The sequence below is a fragment of the Mustela lutreola genome, chromosome 15 (assembly GCF_030435805.1).
Source record: "Mustela lutreola isolate mMusLut2 chromosome 15, mMusLut2.pri, whole genome shotgun sequence".
In the NCBI taxonomy this organism is placed as follows: domain Eukaryota; kingdom Metazoa; phylum Chordata; class Mammalia; order Carnivora; family Mustelidae; genus Mustela; species Mustela lutreola.
This window is the reverse complement of record NC_081304.1, coordinates 46,409,539-46,431,452: the sequence shown is the minus strand read 5'-3', so window position 1 is coordinate 46,431,452 and position 21,914 is coordinate 46,409,539. Positions and strand designations below refer to the sequence as shown.

Genomic DNA, 21,914 nt, shown 5'->3' with positions numbered 1-21,914 from the left:
GTTGTTTCCACAGGAGATGAGACCTTTCACCAAAAGGAGACAGAAAACACAACTTTTCCTTCTGGAATCATTCTGTGCACTTGTTCCAAGAGGGATCCTTTGGAGGTGTGGGTAAGGAACTCCATGAGGAATGAAGAAATACCAAAATGAGTGGTTTCCTGAACTAGTTCAGACCTTAGACCTGGCCACAGGCACAGCCCAGGAATCCGAAAACCCCAGGATCCCCAGGTTCCATGCTGCTGTGCTGGCTGGCCCCTAGCTTCGGCCTCCACAGCCTGGGAGATGAGACGGTCATGGTGGAAGGGACAGGGCAAAAGAGCCCATGTTCCCAACTCTGGCAAGCTCATCTTAATGATCAGAGGCCTGAAGGCTTACTCTGTGTCACTGCTGGTGACAGCCCCTCCTTCACGCGGTAAGAGCTACCTCAGGGACAGGCGTGGAAGCAGAAGGCACAAGCGAGCTATCTTCATCTGCAAGTGGAAGGAGTAAGGGCTGAAAAAGAAAAGGCCCTGGACTATTGGATCAAAGACGAGTAACGATAAAGTCTTGAAGCCTCTCCCCTCCTAGAGACCCCTTCAGTTGGAGCCCCAGGAGTCAAGGGCAGATCAACAGCTTCTCCTCCAGAGGCAGGGGACCAGACAAAAGGCTTCAGGCCGCCCTCCTTCAAGACCCCCAGCTCACATGTAGCTGCTGGGCCATTTTCTCCATGGGCACCATGGGCAGTGTCCAGAGCCCGCAGGCTTTTCTAGTTTATAAAAACCTTTGAAACTTGAGAAAAAAATCACGGTGAACTTCCAAATACAGAAAGAAACTTGCAAAACTGAAAACAACACACTCTACTTTAAAACCTGCAAACTATGCCACATGATGGCAGCTGAAGCCATATATAAATTCCAGTGGGACGTGGGAGCATTGTGATCTTCTGGAGGGGTGGAGCCTAAACGGGTGTTCCCATTTACGGGGCCTCACTCCCCACCCCACCACCACTGGGCTAGCTGACCTGGCACCTTCTTTCTTCCCCAGCCCTTCCCCTCCCTCACACCCCTTTCCTCTTGATCTCCACTTTCTCCTATTTTGCCCTGGCTGCCGCTGTCCATGAGGCCTGAAACAGACGCCCCAGGAGTGTCCCACCAGCCTGGACAGGCAGCTCAGCTCCCACCCTCCTACCCCCGCCCCTGGAGGGATATCAGCAGCTGCCCCAAAGGGGGGCCAACTGAGCTGTGCCCTGCTCTCTGCAAGGCCAGCTGAGCTGCCAGGGACAGACCCCAGGCTTGCCCAGGCATGGGTGGAATCTTAATGGACCTGGGAACCAGGAGCAAGACAGTGGAGAAGATGGGTTCTGCAATCCAGCAGACTCGGATTCAAATTACTTTGTCTCTTTAAGCCTGCATTTCCTCATGTATAAAATGACATGCATGACTCCTAAAACAGGAATGAATTAGTATCCCCATCAGAATGGCCTTCCTCACAGGGCACAGGAGGCACTGTGAGGCCTCACATGGGACGGTGCGTGTTCAGCATCCACCGGAGCCAACACCAGCCGCTGACACTCTCACTGAGCATCCAGTGTCCCAGGCAATGCGCACTCTCCCAGTCAGCAGGTCTTATTTCGGGGATCTCCTGTGGCCACTCCAGAGGTCCAATCTATCACTCCCATGTTGTAGAGGAGAGAGCCATAGCTCAGAGATGCAGATCACACCGAGCTGGGATTCTAACACAGGCACACAGTGTCCCGTTACCAGTCACTCTGCAGTGGGCAGTCCAGCAGAATGCTAACCTAAGAACCAGAAAACCGGAGCTTTTCCTCTACCTCTAAGTAACTGTAAGGTGTTGAGCAGTCCTGCCACCTCCCTTAGCTGGTTCCCACCGTGTGCGTGTGGGAATGATGAGATCTGCCGCTCTGAGAGCACAGGAGAACAGCCAGAGTTGGTGCTGGCTATTGGGGCTGTGTGGACCACAGAGCACTCAGTAAGCGTGGGACGATACACCCCCTGTAGCTCACGCTGGCTCAGGGGCTGGCCGAGCTCTACTTGAATACCTCCAGGAACTGGAAGCTTACTGCTTCTCTTAGCAGCTTGTTATGTTATGACTGGAAGTTCTTCCTTTTGCGAAGTCCGAAGGGAGTTACTTGTCTGTAACTCCATCGCACTGGCCCTGGCCAGGTCCTCCAACACCCTGCCAGCTAGAAGAACTCATGGCAGTACCACACACTGGCTGCTAAAGACCCCGAAGACTGTGTCCTTGCTCGGGTCCTCCTGCCCTGGGCTCCTCATCCTGACACAGAAGATGACACTGAAGGCAGTAATGTGCCTGGTTTGTACCGGCTACTCTCCCACTGCTAACTCTCTCCCTGTCCCTGCTTCTCAGACTCCCTGGGCCCAGAGGTCATGATCTACATCAAGGAAGGATGGAGAGGATGCTGGAGACACCGCTGGCTGCTCTGACGGCTCGCGCTTCCTGAGGCCCCGCCCTCTGCCAACACTGCAATGCTGCCATGAGGGCTCTAGGGACAGGACCCCATGGACCTTGAGCCCTTTCCCTTGTGCATTCCCCCACCCCCACCGTGCAATATGCCAGCCACTCTTGTGCCCATACCTTGAAAGACTCCAGGAATCCCCCATGGCCCCCATTCTCAAACTTGTCCTCTTCTGGGCCCAGTCCCAGCATAGCCTGAGTGTGGCTGTGAAGCTCATCGTGGAGGTTGTCCAGCAGGGCGGCCCTCGTCCGGTCCTAAAAGGAATGAGGGTGGAGATTACAGGGTGGGCATGGAGGAGGAGAGAGGTGTGTCCTCTCCTGGGGGCTGCCGACACCTAGCCACCAGCATCTGGGGGACAGTGTGGACCGAGGGCTCCATGCTCACAAATACTGCAGTTACCAGGAAAGCTCTGTGGCTGGCCTCTGATCTCTCCCCACCCTCTCTCCATGGGCCACCCCACAGCTCTACCCTGCCGACTCCCAGCTCAGATCTCTGCCTCAAGCTCCACAGCCTGGTGTACCCAACTGCCTTCACTGCTGGTCTCCATCCAGGTGCTAGGCCAGGGCCATGCGTTCAACCTCCAGGGGGCACCATTCACACATGCCAGCAGCAGCCCCTGTGGGCACCTCCAGATCAGCAGAATCTCACAGACCTAGTCTCCCAAAGGCCCCCAGGTCAGTGAAGGGCCCCAGCAAAAGACCCAAGAGCTACCCAACCATTCCACTTCGCCCTACCCTAGACACAGGATCCTGACCCCAAACCATTTTCTCCTGCAGCCCGTGTGAGCAAGCTGCCCTCATCCGTCCTGGGTTCCTTTTATTTTTTCCCTTTTTTTAAAGATTTTATTTATTTATTTGACAGAGAGAGAGACACAGTAAGAGAGGGAACACACGAAGGGGCAGAGGGAGAGGGAGAAACAGGGAGCAGAGGAAGGAGCCTGATGCTGGGCTCGATCCCAGGACCCTGGGATCATGACCTGTGCCCAAGGCAGACGCTTAAGGACTGGGACACCCAGACACCCCTGTCCTGGGATCCTATAACAGCTTTAACCTGCCACCCTTCCTGCCCTCCTCCCTAGCGAGCTGCTCTTCTCATTGCCGCCAGAGTAATCTAACACACAAAGCAAACCATTACTCTAAGTACTTTATGAGCACCTCATCACTTCTCAAGTTCAAAGCCCTTCCTGACCTGACCCAAACAACACCTCCACTGAGTCTCCACCCCAACATGAGTCCTCCTCTCAGGCCCCCCTCACACCCTTAAAAGTCATGCTCTGATCTGCCTGGCCTTTGCCTATTGCTGTTTCCCATGCCTGGAATAGCCCTCCCCAAGCTTTCCTCCTGGCAAAAGGCTCTTCAGAGATCCAGATCCAGCAGCTCAAGGGCCACCTCCTCCAAGAAGCCCTCTGAACACATCCCAGTTCTTCAGGGGCAGAAGCAGTCACAGCCCCTGTGCTGGCCTCCATCATGGCCCGGTGCCAACAAGTACCATAACCAGTCTCTTAAGTAATGGCCCCTTCCCAGCAGCCCAAGTGCTCTGGAAGGCAGAAACCAGGCCTCACTTACCCCTGTATCACAGGGAAGAGAACAGAGCCTGGCACACAGCAGGTGCTCAATAAATGACTGGTGAATGGTTGGCTATACCTAAGGTTTAGGTGGAGACCTAAGGTTGGCTGAAGGCTTAGAGGGGTGGGCAAAGACAGTGCTCCTCGCCTCAAGCACCCCCAAGAACAGACCCCCAGGAGAGGCTGGCTAACAAGCAGCCAGGAAGGCAGGAGGAAGACGTCCAGAAACAGCGCTCTCACCTCCAGCTTCGCAAACTTGTCTGACTTGCAGCAAGCGTTCTCTGCGTTGGTGAGCTTGGTGAGCAGAAACTCCCTGAACTCCGGGCCCTGGAACAGACAAGAAGCTCTGCAACTCCACTGGCCCCAAGTGTGGCTGAAAGAGCTTTCAGCCACAGGAACAGGTATGCAGAACAGGGGTTCTAGGAAGACCCCCTAAAGGATCCCCTTCTGACATGTGATCATCTTTTAGCCCAGACCAGGACCACCTGCTAAGATGCCAAATGGTGGAAACCAGGTGTCCGGGTCCCAAGAAATCAATCCCCCACACACTGTTTCCATGACTGGAGGCCAGTCTTGCTGAGGCTGCTTGGACTGTGGCATACATGTGAAAACCCTTCTTCTCCCATAAAGGCAACCCTGGAGTCAAATACCCTGACAAGGGGTGTTGTGCTAGGCCAGACTGGCAGCACAAGGAGAGGCGAGAGAGACCCCCCAAGGGAGGAGATTCCCCCAAGCCTGCCAAAGGGGCCTCTAGCCCAGATTTAGCCCCCACTCCAGCCACTGCCACTCAGATCCTGAAACCTGGAGCCTTGGAGAAGAGAAGAACGGAGAGGGGAAGTTCTTACCTTCTGGAAAACAGGAGGGCTAGGCAGAGGGGGGCCAAAGGCAGGCACATCTTCCCGGGCTGTGACTGAGACCTGAAACAGAGTCTTGGTGTGGGCGAGGAGGGAGGAGATCCAGCCTGAGGATGATAACGCTTCCCGAGCCCTGGCCCTAGGGACGTCCATGGCTCACAGCACATGTCCTCCCTACCCCAAATTCAAATACAAGCTCCCGTGAGCACTCACCAGCAGGGCCAAGCAGCTGCCGCTACAAGCAGACCCAAGCTGCACAAAGCCATCCACACGCTCTCGTCTGCCTTCCTGGAGGCCGGCAGTGAGTCTGGCAAGATGACTGCCCAGGACTGAGCAGCTGCCTGGGCCCTGGCTTCTACTGCAGTACAAATGCCCAGGAGACCTTTTCTGGTTACCTCATCTGACTGGATATTAATCCCACGGAGACGGCGAAGTGAGAACTGTTGACCCTGTTTCACTGATGAGGAAACAGAGGCCCAGAGACTGGGGCCATCCAGATTTCCCGACCCTGCCATGGGGTTTGTTTCCCACAATACTGACTCCTGAACCTGGCCCTACAGCAGAATCACTGAAAGTGGTTGAAAAATAAATACCGACTGCATGGGCTCCACCCCAAACCTCCTGAATCACAAGCTCTGGGACGGAGCCAGTAATGTGCAACAATTATGTGCTCCTCGGAGCCTCGGTGCAGTGGGTAAACTAGTGCTCTGGCGCCCTGACCCCACATGTGGGGTCAGACAGTCCAGGCGAGGCTTGAACTAATGGAGCGCCAGGGCCCAGGCTGGCAGCTATGGGTCGGGGGGACATCAAGGCACTCTGCACAGGGCGCCCCAGGCTCTAGGCGTGCTGTACCCTTCTGGCAAGCCCAGGGAGGTGGGAAATCATGGAGTGAGAGCACCCAGGTACTCTGTGGGGGGGGCTCCCAGGCTCAGGACAGACCCTACACGCCAGCAGCTCTCCCTGTGTGGAGATGCCCTGGTTTTACCTGTTCTCAGCCCACAGGGCCACAAGCCTCTCTGGAGACTCTGCCCGCTCCCTTTCCCAGACAGCCGCTGACGTGAGCCTGGCTCTGGCACACTGCCAGCCTCCCTGGCCTATGAAGTAGGGGAGATGCAGGGATTCTACCAGACCAGGCGAGCAGGCAGCTCGGAGCCCAGCCAAGGGAAGGCCCTGCCAGGCTCTGGAAGGAAACAGTGGGAGAGAGCTGGTCAGTACAGCTTTCCCTCCCCAAGCTAAGGCTATCTGCATGCCTGGAATTAAGAAATGGTGTGTGCTCAGCTGACAGGATTTCAGGCTGTTTCCTACTGCCAAACACAGTCCCCCAGCACCACCCACTGTGCACAGGAATCTGGAGGGGGGTGGTAGGAAGGTACCTGGGAAGAGGTCAGAGGTCAGGCCTCTGCCTTCTTACCACCCCAGTGCCCCCACTCCAGCTTGTGCTAGAGTGGTCTGTCGTGGCTGGCTAAGGAGCTTTAGTCATCCATTGGCCCAATCTCCCAGCCAGATAAGCCCACCACAGAAAAGCAGGGGACAGGACCCTTCCTGGTGATAGACGTGCATCGTCGTCTATCCCCACAGGGTTCCCTCTCCTGACCCCTTTCCAGCACAGTGCCTGGGTCTTTGCTGTTTTTTTGTTTTGTTTTGTTTTGTTTAAGATTTTATGTATTTATTTGACAGAGTCAGTGAGAAAGGGAACACAAGCCAGGGGGAATGGGAGAGGAAGAAGCAGGCTTCCTGCTAGTAGGGAGCCTACTGAAGGGCTCGATCCCAGGGTACTGGGATTATGACCTGAACCAAAGGCAGACGCTTAACTTAATGACTAAGCAACCCATACGTCCTGCTGTTCCCTTCTCCTGAGGACAGGTGCGTTGCTGGGTGGAACCAGAAGCTGCCAGAACACAACCCCACCTTCCGTTTTCTAAAGTCCATAGGCGTCTCCCAGCAGGGGGCAGAGCAGGGCTGAGAGAGGATGGAAAGCAGGAGGCGGCTTGGGCCATGAGGACAAGGATACACCAGGGAGGTGGGGCACCTCCCAGGACTGCAAACCTGAGATGCCACAGCAGTGCGGCCTGGCAGGCTTCACGATCTGTGCCGGGGTGCTCAAGCACCAGATCAGCGGGGAGGGGAAGGGCATACCCAGACAGGCCCCCTCCCCGGTGGTGTGCTTTGCATAGGGTTCCAGAGACCTCTGTAGGATTTCAGAATCAGGGCCAGTGCGAACTCAGACAGGAAGAGAGGGAGTCTGAGTGATGGCTCAGCTTCCAACAGGGCAGAATAGGGACAAAATTCATGTCTGAAAAATCATGCAATGTAACCTTTTATGTACACCGGAGTTTGGGAGCCAAGTCCCCACCTGCTCCGACGGCTCAGGGATGCAGAACAGGTAAGCCTGGACATCGACTCTGACTCCACCACTTCTGGGCTCTGTGGCCTTGGGCCTTAAGCAACTTAAGCTCTCAGCCTCAATTTCCTTCCTAGGAAATTGGGCTAGGAATAGGCTACTCCTATTCCCCCGAATTGGCCTATTCCTAGGAATAGGGCTAATGAGAGACCCTGCCTGACCAGGGGCTTGGGAAGATTCCAGAAGACTGTGATTCTAAGAATCCAGCACAGTGCCTGGTACGGAGCAAATACCTGGGGAGGGATAACCTGCTACCTGGTGCTTTTGGTTTTTTTTTTTTTTTTTACTTTCCCTACTGACCTGCACCTAATAAAGGACACCTCAAATACTACAGAGTTCCCCTAAAACACTTCTTAACCTCCCTCTCTCTCTCTCACCCCTCCTTCTTCCTCAGCACCCCTGCCCTGGCCCCACTTCCCTTCTTGCAGTATGTCAGGGCTAGAGGGAACTCAAAGACTGTCTAGTCCAACTTCCTCATTTCACACAAATGGAAGCTGAGGTCCAGAGAGGGAAGGAACTTGCCCAAGGTCACAGAGCAGTCAGAAGCAGGGCCAGGACCAGAACCCCAGTTCCTGAGGCTCTCAGTGTAGGGGGCCCTTCCTGAACATTCTTACCCCTGTCCTTCCCTCCCTTTCCTCTTCTTTCCTCCCCTGTAGACAGCTCCCTGGGGCTATCTCAGCCTCTTCTGACATAGCCCCTAAATCTGCAGAGGTCAGCAAACGTCCCATTTTACCCTGGACCCCTTGAGGAATCTCACGGGGTCCTCCCCAGTCTTCTCATCCCCTGGGGTGCTGCTGGCAGTGTGACTGGACAGAATTTGGGGAGTACCTAGGAAGGCTGGTCTCCCCCGCTGCGCTCTGCACCCCTGGCCCCCCATTCACAGGTCTTGCCTTTCCGGCCCAGATATTTCCCCTGCAGGTGGACTACACGGTCCTGCAGCTTGGGACAGTCAGGCTCTTCCTGTGGGTCCTACCTCTCAGTGATCGCCACCATCTCTGAGGACAATGCTTTTCCCTGGACCACAGGCTGGGGTTGGGAGGATGTGGTAAAGACTTCCAGCTTCAAAGCTGGAGGTGAGGTGCTGCTTTTTTTGGATCACTATATTTTCCCACTCCACTAAGCTCTTGGGAAAGTGGAGAAGCCAGTTAGCTGAGTTCCATTTCCTAGTGGGAGCTAAAAACAAAAACTAAGCATCCACAAGAGGCCTCATTCTGCCAGCAGGGGCCCAGCAGATAAGCCACACATGAACCCATGACTGCCCGGTAGGGGCTGGGAGCCTTCCCACCACACAGCTTGATCTATAAGACCCTCCTCAGTGGCCCTCTGCCACTACTGGCTGTGGAAAGAGCCACTTGTCTGTCTGAGTGGCCCAGTGGCTGAACTCCACCTCAACGGTCCCCTCTCCCTCCCGGGAGGCCAGTTCTATACATCACTTCCACATGCCCCATCCCTAGCCAGGCCCACAGGAGGCACCAACTGAATACACTTGCTCCCATCAACAAACTGGGGAGCCATCTGACATGAATCCCCATTTTGGTCTAGGAAGTTGATCCTTCAAGGAAATGCCCAAACCACAGCTTTTCTGACTTTTCGGCTGAAACTGCTCAGTGACAGAGGAGCAGGAACGTGAACAGGGGGATGTGAAAGAATTAGCTTCCCTCATAGGAGAGAGTGTGGGGTTCTATTTGTAATCTCATATTGAGTTTTAAAGTTGATGTGTATTATGCACTTAAAATATGTGGGTTTCTACTGATGTAACAATTACACGACATCATTTTTCTTTTCCAACATCTTTGAGAGAGAGAAAGAGACGGGGTAGAAGGAAAGGATCTCCAGCAGACTCCCACTGAGTGCAGAGCCCAACTCAGGGCTTGATCCCATGACCCTGAGATCATGACCTGGGCTAAAACCAAGCAAAGTGGATACTTCGTGAAGGTGGCCATGAAGCACTAGGGACTCGTGAGCTCAAGAGATGACACAGTTATTACACTTTCAGGTTTCCCAATTTCCCTTTGGCAACGATGCGCTCATTTCCCTGTTAGAACAGTGGTTCCTAGCACTTTGGGGAACAGGGAGTCCTCTGAGTATTTGAGCTTTGGTCTCTCTCCCCCTAAAACATAAAGCAGCACCTAAACTCAACACTCTTTGCATAAACATTTTGCATATAACCACAATGGGTTCAAAGACCCACTTCAAAGACCCTGCCTCAATCTATCTCCCTTGGATCCCACACCCCCAACACCACTGAGATGGAGAGCAACTGTTGCCCAAGAGGTCAGAATGCTTCTCATGGAGAAGAGAAGGACAGGGCTGGTGGTACAGTCACCAGGAACAGGCAGGGTGAGGACTGCTGGGCTTACCTGCATTAGGGAGGATACTAAGCCATTCTGGAAGACCACTTGTTGATCTGGAGGCTCAGTCAGTCACTTGCAACCCCACCTCCCTGGAGTCTTCAAATTAAGATCAATCATTTCTTCCAGAACAGCTAAACCAAAAGGACCCACCCCATGGCCAGGGTCTACCAGGCCCCCTACTCCCCACCATTCTCACCATAAACATTTCTTCTTTTACATTCTTTCTCTTTGTTACCACCCTTCTTCCTCTCCCATTCCTGATGGTCCCTCCATCCCCAACCTTCTCTTTTTTTCTCTCCTCTGGCTCTGCCGTAGTCCAGCCAATAGCATCACCAGATTCCAAACAGAGGCACCAGGGGCTTCTCAACCCTTGAGTGAGATGCTATTGAACCCAGAAGCAGCCAGATGGATGATATGACCTCAGAAGGTGACTTCCACCAAGAGTCCAGCTCCCAAATCCCAGAAACCTGGGATTTCTAGAAAACTAATCACACCAATGCTAGGAGTATCATTTTGGAGAATGGCCTGAGGAGCCATGGAGAACTAGTGGTCCTCGACATTACTAAATCCAGAAGGTATGGTGAAGTGCCTGAGCCCCCCAGTTCCTCCAACGAGCATTATTCTCACCTTGTAGGACGGGGTCTCCGTGCCTGGGTTCTCAGCCTGCACGACAATGTAGGCATGTAAGAAGTTGGAGGCAATCATATCTGGGACAAACGGTGTGTTTTCTTCTTGGAAGATGATGGCCACAATGTCATTCCCAATGTGTCTCTTTCTCTGGAGCTAAACAAAAAGTGGTCCGTTGTTATAAGCCAGCTAGGAACAACCTGAAAACAAACAAGATCTAGACAGGAAAGTCCTCATTATTCTACCTTATTCAGAAACCCTGTAACTCTGAGACCTAGCTCTCCAGGGGAGTTTTTCCCCCCAATCTTCAGAAGCCACCAAAAAGAAAAAAAGGGGGAAGATTAGATAGGTATCAGCTAGCAAGCATGTTACTGAGCTCTAGAGGAGCCAGGGTCCTGACACAGGACTCGGGGAGAATGGTTAAAAGGTGAGGAATGGGTTTTGCCCTGGCAGAGCCTGTAATGGGTCTAGAAGGGACAGAAACACAGATGAAGCCACCTGAAAACAGTAACAAAGGCACCAGCCAGCACGTGCTACGTCAGTTGCCACACACAAAACATCTGGCGCTCTGCGGGCAGACAGGAAGGCAAAATCAGAGGCCTGGCGCTAACCTGAGAAGGCTTCCTGGAAGAGGAGATGGGGTGGGTGGGCAGTGCTTGAAGGAAATGTGGATGCACAGGGATTAGCGAGCAGAGCATTCTATACCAGAGGGAGGGAGGACCACGCTTAGAGAAAGAGGGCAACCTGGCTTGGCAGGGGTCATGGGAGAGAAATCCATGCCTGATTCAAACTGGGCCAGGTCCTTGCACAGGCGCACTCAATCACCGAGCAGCTACTGTGCGTCAGGAACCATGCCGTGCTGTTCACATGTGTGACTTCAAATACTGGGGCCACCAAGTCCTGGCTAGGTGCCTACCTATGCATTTGTTCCTCGATTAAGCGCCTCAGGCATGCAGGCTCTACGTTTTATGTTGACTTTCATATTTATGGAGCACTGCTGTAGACTGAGCCCCAGGTTGGACACTTTTACACGAATTACCTCACTTATCCCACCCACCTCCTCCCATTTCTTGGGAGCAGAAAATTAATATTATTCAGCCCTTGCAGAAAGCCAAGCTCTGTGTACTTCCCACTGAATATAGGGGAGACTGAAAGAGAGCCCCAGGCTGGGGCAGGGGGCGAGAAGGCCATGAGGGAACAGAGACAAAGGTGAAACGTGGAGAGAAAAACCTACTTTGGATTCAAAAGGAATCCTGCTCCCATTTGTTTCTGGAACATTCCGTGGTTATTTTAGAGCCAAATCACAGTCTCATTTGCCAATTTCCTTTTTCCCTACGAAGCCAGGCACTATGTTTACAGTATTACATCTGTGCTCCCTCCTCAGTTCCCTGCTCAGAGAGGAATGGGTCAGAGACTGGGGAAGAGCCTACCTTCCTTTCTGAGTTTCCTAGAGACTGAAAAGGCACAAAGAGTGGGAGGGGGCAGATGGTGCAGCAGCCAGGCCTCAGCTGCTGATTTCAGGGCTCCCCGAGAAAAGAGCTGGGCCACCTTGGGGACACGCTGCTCTCCAAAGCAGCAAATGAGAGGGAGGGCAGGACAATGCTGGATGCAGAGGTCTCATCCAGGTTCCCTGGTTGAGGTGAAGGCTGAAATCCTGCCCATGAGCAGGTGCAGCAAGAGATGAGACTAGAAAGGTTGAGAGGCGGGGGGCAATGACCACTGTTGGGGGGGTCCTGCCACCCATCACTGGGGCAGGAAGGAGGGCCATGGTCAGGAAGGAAGCCTGCCACAAGCCAGGCACTACTGAACCATACCTTCAGAACCTTCTGTGATGCCCCCAACAATCCTGTGACTTAGGTGGTCTTACCTGTTTTGCAGCTGAGGAACATGAGACCACAAGGTTAACCAGCTTTCCCGGAGTCACATACCCCCGAGTGACAGAACTGACGTCAAGCTGCTACTTGCAAATGCCATCATGTCCTCCTCACCACCGCCCTACACAAGCAGGGCACTTGGACTCTGCTGCCAGCTCTGCCCCCAACCACGCTGAGCTGCAAGTTCCCCACCTGTCAGAGTGAGACAAGCAGGAGCCCTGTCCTGCCTCCCACACCAGGTGCCGTGACAGGCCACAAGGGTGAGACAATACCATGAACAGACTGGCCTCTGGATTATGAAAGTGGGAAAGGGGCCCAGCCTCTCAAGTACCCAACACCAACAGCAGGCTTTCACCTCACATGCCCCATGCTCCCAACGCCCTCCCGATCCAGGTTACCTGCTGGGCGTCTCCCTCGGTAAACGGCAGCTTTGTGGAGACATGAAACATGATCTCTCTGTCCCGGAATATCGTGTACACAGATTCCACCCCCGTCTGTCCGTGGGTCACATCCAGGCCTCCGCGGAAACTGTTGGCAAAACAGGGTAAGAGCAGGAAGGGAGTAAGTGTGAGGAAAAGTAGGCTACATGGTGCCTTCCCTGAGGATACGGGGGCCGGAGAAGGAAAGAGAAGACACGCAAGAGTGTGGACACAGAATGATGGGCCTGGCGCAGGGGGGTCCGGGCTCCTGAGTACACAAGCCCCAGAGGTCTACTCATAAGCCTCTTGTTTAAGAGACAGAGGCAGGGATGCCTGGGTGGCTCAGTTGGTTGGACGACTGCCTTCGGCTCAGGTTATGATCCCGGAGTCCCGGGATCGAGTCCCATATCGGGCTCCCAGCTCCATGGGGAGTCTGCTTCTCCCTCTGACCTTCTCCTCGCTCATGCTCTCTCTCTCACTGTCTCTCTCTCAAATGAATAAATAAAATCTTTAAAAAAAAAAACAGACAGAGGCAGAACATCCATCCAGCCAACAAGAAGGGAGGTCACCCATCCTCAATTCCAAATGCCATCCCGGGTGCCAGTGGCCCCCACAGCTGGGCATAAGCCTTTCCTCTCCGCAAGGCCATGTCCAAGTCCTCAGCCCAAAACCAGGGCAACCAGCTCTCCTGTGGGAGCATCCAGAGGGCAGCTTGAAGAGGTGACAGACTCTGGATTTCTGCCCAGCCACTCCGTCATGCGGAGACCCAGCCACAGGAGCACCCACCCCAGCGGCATCCAAGGAGCCCCTCTCCGGTATCTCCTCAAAGGCAGGAAAGAAAAGTACTAAGACCCTGGGTGGGCTTCCGGGAGCCACCCCTTCTTCCTTTCTAGACATGGGCTCCCGGCCATGGGTCACAGTCTTCAGCAAGAGGAGGGGAGGCAGGTTCCTTTAGAAAATGAAATAAAGCACAACCTGGATGTCAGTCCCCGAAAACGTTGTAAGACAAACCAGAAAATGTGCTCCGCTCAGCATGGCAGGAAGCTCAGCAGGCTGGGGGTCGGGCACTCTGGGTCCAGCCGATAAGCCAGCACGTGACCTCGGGCACATCACTTTACCTGTCCTCATCTGCCTCAGTTTCTTCCTCTACACGATAAAGGGCTAGAAATCCATGATCTCTGGGGTTCATCCTGGTTTTAACAGCTTTTACTTCATCTATTCTAAGGCACACCTTTTTTCATACTTGAACATCTCTGAAACCAGAATGCATCTTACAATGATGGCTCCTTAGAGTCGATGGAAGGGGGCACAGGAAGAGCAAGAATGTAAGGACTCCCCACGCTGACTCCGCATGGGGCCCCAGCCCTGCTACATCACATACAGGATCTACTTGAATCCCTCAACAACCTGGCAGCATCAGCACTATCTTTACCTCCCAGCTACAGATGAGGAAACTGAGGCTTTCAGGGGTTAAGGCACTTGTTCAAAGACACAGAGCCAATAAGTGGTGGAGGTGGGACTTTTACCAATGTGTGTCTGATGCCAGGTGGCAGTGATGACCTTGGAGGGGGAAAGAAGAAGTGGAGAAGAGAAGGGAGTGGAGGAAGAAAGTAATAACTGAACACCACTACACACCAGGCCCAGAGCCAGGCACTTTCACACCTGATAGGAGATCCTGTCAATCTGGCTGATGAAGCAGGGGATCCCTGGGGCTCAGCGGCATGTCAGCCTCAAAGCACAGAACAGGCTGGCCAGTTCCGGTCAAATATTGCCTTTGTCAAGGGAAACCAAGGGCCAGAGTTTTCCAAGCATAGTCCCAATATTCTTTCTTTCCACTTAAGAGAACCAGAGGCTACTGCACAAATTTCTGCCAGGGAGATTACTGTATCCACCAATTCTTAATTATCCATTGTTTTTGCGTATTCTCTGAAATGGGCCCCTTCCCCCAACAGGGCCCTCTTTCCTGAAGGCCTGGCCAGTGAGTTACAGAGAAGGTGGATTCATTTCACTCTTGGTTGGAGCAGTTTCATCACACATTGGAAGACCAGTGTCAGTGCCATTCAGAGAATGTGCCATTCTGGGTTATCCCCCACGTCACCCGTTTTCTTAGGGATGCAGGGGAATATTGGTCACTTGCTAAAAAACAATACCATGTTTCCTGTGTGTATTTTCACCTCTCACATACCCCCAAGACTCAACTGTTGCCCCTCTCCCTTACTCCAGGCTTTCAGCTCTAGGGCCAGAGCCCTTGACAGAAACTCACCCTTTGAAATCCTGCAGTGTGATCGTGTCCCCCAAAAGGTCCAAGAACTCCTTGAAAGCTGGGCTCTCCTCATTGTTTCCAAACAGCTCTTCCTCCAGGGTCTGAAAGAGAAACAGAATCGGGGTAAGAGTCAGAAAGAAAAGCCTTCTTGATGCCAAGGGAAGGAATATGGCTGCCCAGCTACCTGGTCCTTTTCTTCCTTTCTCCCCAGCCCCAACACATTTGCCAACCACTGGCTCTGCTTGACTGGAGGAAGAACAAATAGAATTCACTCAGCAGAGCCGGAACTTCGGGGCTGGTTAGGGAGGACTTGCTAGCACAACACAGTCTGCTGGCCAGCGCAAAAGGCAGAGCTGAAGCAAAGAGTTCTTAGACTTGATACCAAAAACCATTCCATTAATGAAAAATTAATAGTTGGACTTTTGACACAGGACTAGTAGTTAGAATATATACAGAACTCTCAAAACTCAGTAGTAATCAAAATCATAATCTCTCTCCCTGGGTGGCTATAATCAAGAAGAAAGACAAAAACTGACAGTGGGGGTACCTGAGAAGTTCAGTCAGCTGAGTGGCAGACCCCTGATTTCAGCTGGGGTCAGGAACTCAGAGGCCTGGGATCAAGCCACATGTCAGGCTCTAAGCTCAGCAGGGAGTCTGCTTGAAGAGTTTTCTCCTCTCCCTCTACCCGCCCCCTGCTTGCTCTCTCTCTCTCCATCTCTTTCTTAAAAAAAAAAAAAAAACATCTTAAAAAAAAAAAAAAAGAACTGATGGTGAGGATACGGAAAAGTCAGAAGCCTCATACACTGCTGGTGGGAATGTAAAACAGTGCTGTCTCTTTGGAAAACAGTCTGGCAGTTCTTCAAAAGGCTAAGCATAGAGTTACCATATGGCCCAGCAATTCTACTCCTAAGAATATATCCAAGAAAAAGGAAAACATAAGTCCACACAGAAACTTGCACATGAATGTTAAAAGCAGCATTATTCATAACAGTCCAAAAGTGGAAACAACCAGAATGTCCATCAACTGACAAACAGATAAACGAAATGTGGTATGTCCATACAATACATAATTCTGCCATCAAAGGAATGCAGGACTGACTCATGCTACAACATATATGACCCTTGAAAACATGTTAAGCAAAAGAAACTAGACAAAAAAGAACACATATTATGATTCCATTTACACAATGTGTCCAGAACAGCCAAATCCATAGAGACAGAAAGTAGATTTGTGATGACGGGAGCTGGCAAGAATGGATATGGATTGACCGCTAATGGGTATGGGGTTTCTTTGGGGGTTGATGAAAATTATCTGGAGTTAGATAGTGGTGATGGTTTTATAACTCTGTGAATATACTCCAAGCCACTAAATCACATTTGAATCATATTAAATGTGAGTTACACTTCAATAAAGCTGTTATGAAAAGTTTCAAACAGTTAAGAAAAAAAATCCAATTAGAAAATGGTTATACAAGAGACACCTGGCTGGCTGGGTTGGGACAGCATATGACTCTTGATATTGGGGTTGTGAGTTCAACCCCAATGTTGGGTGTAGAAATTACTTAAAAATAACATCTTTAAAAAAAACAGAAATGTAATGGTTAAAAGACATGAATAGTCATTTCACCTGAAGAAATATATACAGAGGGCAAATAAGCACATGAAAAGATAGCCATCACCATTAGCCATCATTAGGGAAATACAAATTAAAACCATTATGAGACATCACTACACATCTATCAGAATGGCTAAAATTAAAAAATAGTAACAACACCAAATGCTGGTGAGGATATAGAGGAAATGGATTACACATACACTGCTGGTAGGAATGCAAAATGGAACAACCACTCTAGAAAACAGTTCAGCAGCTTCTTACAAAACTGAACATGTAATTACCATAAACCCAGCATATGTTCCTCGACATTTACCCCAGAGAAATGAAAACTTATGTTCACCCGAAAACCTATATACAAATGTTCACAGCAGCTTTATTCATAATTACCCCAAATTGGAAGCCACCCAGATATTCCTCCAAGGGTGACCAGTTAAGCAGACCACAGTATAGACACACCACAGAATACTACGCAGCCATGAAAAAGCAAGGACTCCCCCCCACACACACACAGATACACAGGAATCTCCCTGAGTGGGAAAAAGAGCCAATATCCAAAGGTTATATAGTGTATGATCCCATCTATGTAATAATTTTCAAATAACAAAGTGTTAGAAAGTGAAGAATACATTAGTGGTTGCCAGGGCTCAGGGACTGGAGGTAGGAAGGGATGATGGAGGCAAGAAGGAGGTGGGTGTGCCTATGAAAGGGCCACATAAGAGATCCTTGTGTCGGTGAACTTCTTCTGTATTTTGACTGTGAAGCCTACACTGTAATAAAATTATATACAATGAAATACACACACACACACATCCCTATGGTCACATGAAAACCTGGAGAAGTCTGAATAAGATCTGAGGATTGTATCAGTGTCAATATCCTGGCTGTAATTTCACACTGCAATTTTATAAGACATTACCTTTGGGGAAAACTGGGTAAAGGGCACACAAGAGCTTTCTGTATTATTTCTTAAAACTGCATGCCAATCTACAATCATGTAGAAGTTAAAAGTTTAATAATTTTAAAAAAGTAGAAAGCAAAGCTCTGCCCTTGTGACAGGCTCCAAGCAGTGCACAGCCCTGCCTGATCAGCAGGCTCTGCCCACCGAGGCAGGATCGGCAAAAAGCGATGACTCTGCAGGCATCCACAGATGGCAGTTCACAGCTGCAGATGACCCGGGAAACTCCAGCATGAGCAATCCCCTCAAGGAGGAAGTATCTAATAAGTGACTCTTTAATATCTCCTTAATACCTGCTTCATCACAAAAAAGAGCAGATCCCAGGTTCTATGCCTTCAACAGGCAGCAGAATCTAGCTAGATTTCAATAACTTCACTCTTTTTCATGGTATTTCCTTTTTAGAATGACCTTCATTTCATGCAAGGGATATTGATTTTCTAATTAGAGGGGTGATACAAAATTTCCTTTAAACCATGCATGTAAGGTGGAAAAAAAGGTTTTTTAAAGAAAATGTGAGGTAGTTAATAGTACAGGTGTGATAAAAAGTGTAAGAGAGGCAAACAGGAGAAAATATGATCTTGGATGTCATTTGTGAATGTCTGAAGTTTGGGAAACATGGCCCTCTAGCAGAGGTCAGCAAACTGTGGCCCAGAGGCCACAACCAGTGTGCTACTTTATAAATAAAGCTTTATTGGAACACAGGCAGGACAATCCATTTGGTTCTGTCTATGGCTGCTTTTGCACTACAAAGGTAGGGTTGGGTAGTTAGCTCCACAGAGACAGTACGGCTCTTGAAATCTGAAATATTATTTATCTGGCCTTTCACAGAAAGTGTGCTGGTTCCTGCTGTATAGAGAGCATGCCTCAAAGGCATCACACACAACTCTGACCCAGCAGGCTGTTTACCCCAGGTCGTGAGGCCAGAGTGTGCGAGAACAGCTGCTTCCAGGTAACACACATCTTCTCCAGTGAAAGCAATCCAGCTTATTCAGCAGGGCGTGCAGCTCTCGCTAGGATGGACACCCAGCCTGGTGCTAGCAGTATATTTTTACACTGGCCATGAGTCTGACCATGCGCTCAGGAAGGGAGTCTTAGTCAACACTGTGTCTGATAAACAGGAGAATTAGAGGGGACTTACTTGTATCCTAAGAACAGCATAGAGCTTTCATGCAACAAATGTTCATATAACCTGCCCCATGGGTATAGGTCTGCAAAACAGTAACTTTTTAAAAAGTTTTTTAAAAAAGACTTTTTTCTCCCTGTGTACCTCCACCGGGGCTCAGCAGCATCCAGTAAATAGACAACACCCAGACTCCTCCCAGAGGTGGATGGTTAATGTTTGGTAATTATAATTTTGCTGGAACACTGGGTTGTAATCATCTTATGAGATCTGCTATGGTAAATTTCACAAGCAAAAACTTTAATTAGGGGGGTTATATTAGTAGACCTGTACAAAATAAATATGCAATATATAAAAATAATTAGAGAAGCTACCTGAATAATCTCCCTTCAATTATAAGATTCATCCGTGTTGGCCTCTCAGCTCCTAAACTCTTCACTTAATTAGACTGTTTTTAAGCAAACACATTTCTCTTGTGGTCTAGTATCTTCGGACAAGGAAGTCCGCTATCAGCTAGCCAAGAAACACACCATCACGGGGCGGGGGGCTAACAGATAATGTTGAAAGATACTATCAACTGACCTACCATAAGAGCACCAAAACTTTTATCCATTGATTCACACAGAAAAAAGTTATTGAGTGTTATTTCCATAAAACCACCACACTAGGCTCTTGGATGATACCAGGATGATCCTGGTGTAGAACCTTCTAGGTGAGGAAGCATGGATGTGTTCAGCAGCCCACTTCTCAGGGTGTTAATGCATGTCCATGATAGGCAAGATGGGAAGTTTGTGGTCAAATAAGTATGGGAAACACTATGTTCAAAAAAGCTCTGTGAGCTCTTTACCCTGGGATTCTTAGAGCCTTTAAAATGTTCCCACACAATCGCCCCCACCCAAGGAATTTGTTCACAGAGTACCCATCAGGCCAGCGTCTCATGGAACACACTTCGAGAAACATTATCCTGACCACCTAACCTCAAAGCAGCATAGAAGTGCTACGACAGACAGAGGAGGGGGAGCAGTAGTGTACCGGGAAATTTTTTTTAACAACCAGGTTTCCAAAGAGGAAAAGCAGAAGCCCTAGTTTGTGAATTTCCATGGTGTAAATACTTCCGCCATGGCTGATTTCAAGCCACCGGCATGACATTGCAGCAATCTAAGAAAAGTCCAGGGAGAAAGAGCTAATTCCCAGCTGGGAGAAGGGCAGGCAAGGAGAAAGCAGCTTGTGCTAATCCATTCCCTCTACCCAGTCCGATTATTCTTAGGACAACAGCCCATAGTTCAATATAAGCTGAGGTAGCCAAGAAGAATTAGAAGTTCCTTTATGAAAAATGACACTGCTGTTTAGAGGATGTGCAGGCCTTCTTGTGAGGAGGAGCCCACCTTGAAGATCCTGTCACCTCCAGCCTAATTCATCCTGTAACATGACTGTTGTACTCAGCATGTGGAAGAAACTAGCGCAGAGCGTCTGTGCTTGAGGGGAGGCAAAGAGGGAGTCCCCAGAGAGAAACCACAGGGTATAGTGACCAGTATGGATTCGTGATGCTTACCTGCCTGGCTTTTTGATAAATAACCCCAAATTTGAACGTGTTGTTGACATCGTGTTCATCATAGGACACAATCATTTGGGAAGCCTAGAAAAATGTAGAAAGAAATCAGACTGTTCATTAATTGAGGGACAAGGGAGGAAGCAAAGGAAAGGGAAAGCACTCATTCTGGTGGAGAATGTGTCCCCATGGTGTGAGACATCCACACATGTGCGGGGAGGCACAGGGGAAGCCAGAGGTTTCAGCTGGTTCCCAGACTGGGGCTCTCCCACGGTGGCCACACCTCTGGATCTCTATACCATTCCCATCCAGATGGGCCAGCCAAGGCCTGGGAGTCCAGCAGGACTCAGGGAACAGACTTGCCCCAGTGTTTTATCTGTGATGTAAAAAGTGATTGGCCCCAAAACTGGTCAGCGAGGATGATGCTGGCCCTAATTACCTCTGATCAGCATATGATTTTAAGCAAGGCACTGCTCATGCCCAGACTTCAATCCCCCTTTATCCATTAAGTGAGGTCTCTAAGGAGGAACACACAATATGCAAAGGGAGGGTGGGGTGGGAAACCCACTGGTTTCCCACTAACCCAACTAAACCCCGACCACTGGTTTAGTTTAGTTTTCCCTTATGCCTCTGTGTTGCTGTCCAGGGCTCAGAAACACCAAACTCTGTATCTTAAATCTGCTGCTTTTACCTGCATAGCTTTGAGTGAGCCACTTTACTTCTCTGGACCTCAGTTTTTCCATCCATTAAATGGAGATGTGTGGCTGTGAAGATTCAGTAACACCAGGCACATAAGGTGCTGAACAACAGAGCAGCTATCACCATCATCATCCTCATCATCTGTGTAACCCTCCAGAAAGGTCGGAGCTGAACCAGATTGTTGGGAAGGAGGAGACTTGGGCTTTATTGGGATAGTCTCTGTAGTAAAAAGGAGGGATCTGACCACATATTACATAGGAGGGACAAACAAGGCATGACTTGTGGTTCGGCATATACAACCCAAGGGAGGCTCTGAATCACCCAAGGAAATGGGTGCCTCTCAGCTCCACCGGGTACGTGCCACTGCCCAGGCCCAGAGGGAGACCATACCCACATGGAATGGTCAAAGTTGCAGACCAGCTGCCCTGCCAGAAAAGAGGCATCCAGCGATGGAGAAGGCCCCACAGAACATTCTAGACTCTATGAATTACAAACACATACACACACATACCCCTCCCTCAGCCAGATTAACACCCCAGCCAGACTAAGTGGTCTTTCAAACACAGAAAACAAGAAAATACAGCTGCTTTTCCATTATTACCAGAGCCGGAGGATTTCCAAGTCACAGGGAGAACTGTGCAAATGAGCACCGTCCCCAGCTTCTCTCGGCGGACAGGATTTGATGACAAAAACTGCCAAGCTTGTAGTTAAATAAGGCCTTCGTGACAGGGTTTTAATGTTTAGTTAAAACTCACTAATTCAGCTTTAATTATAAAGGGAAGGGCAGCCTGAATGAAAGAAAACGCTCCATGGGGGGCAGCTTATTCTGGGGAGAGCCTCCAGACGTGCAGAGGGTGTCAGAGAGGGGGACTCTGGCACATTCCTATGCAGGTGAGGATCCTGCCATTAGCTCAGCCACAGCACAGAGATGAATGGTGTCAAGCACAACCATGAACATCCAAGCCATGTGTTCCAGGGGGAGCCAGATTCCTCCGCCAGGACAGGGCCTCTCTTCCCACCCAAACATTCCAGCTAGCCATCCCTCACTACAAACAGCGGGGTGCAGGGAACGGACTGAGCCAGCCCCAGCAAGCCTCTGCGGCCACTGTGTGGGTGCGCAGGGTGAGCTTCGAAGCACCACTTA

At 50.4% G+C, this 21,914-nt stretch overlaps 1 protein-coding gene across 9 annotated transcripts in view; it reads right to left on the bottom strand.

Moving 5' to 3' along the window:
• RAP1GAP2 (RAP1 GTPase activating protein 2) overlaps window positions 1-21,914 on the bottom strand; it is a 236,673-nt gene that overhangs the window by 18,402 nt on the left and 196,357 nt on the right. For all 9 annotated transcript variants that reach the window (XR_009348166.1, XM_059149700.1, XM_059149701.1 and 6 more), the window contains 7 exons: window positions 20,075-20,158; window positions 14,833-14,933; window positions 12,549-12,678; window positions 10,277-10,432; window positions 4,886-4,957; window positions 4,281-4,367; window positions 2,596-2,730 (listed from right to left, as the gene is read on the bottom strand). Coding sequence is in view for 8 of the 9 variants with exons in the window: in XM_059149700.1 (XP_059005683.1) it covers window positions 2,596-2,730; window positions 4,281-4,367; window positions 4,886-4,957; window positions 10,277-10,432; window positions 12,549-12,678; window positions 14,833-14,933; window positions 20,075-20,158 (765 nt within the window). In the remaining variant the exon portion in view is untranslated. The remainder of the gene's footprint in view (window positions 1-2,595; window positions 2,731-4,280; window positions 4,368-4,885; window positions 4,958-10,276; window positions 10,433-12,548; window positions 12,679-14,832; window positions 14,934-20,074; window positions 20,159-21,914) is intronic.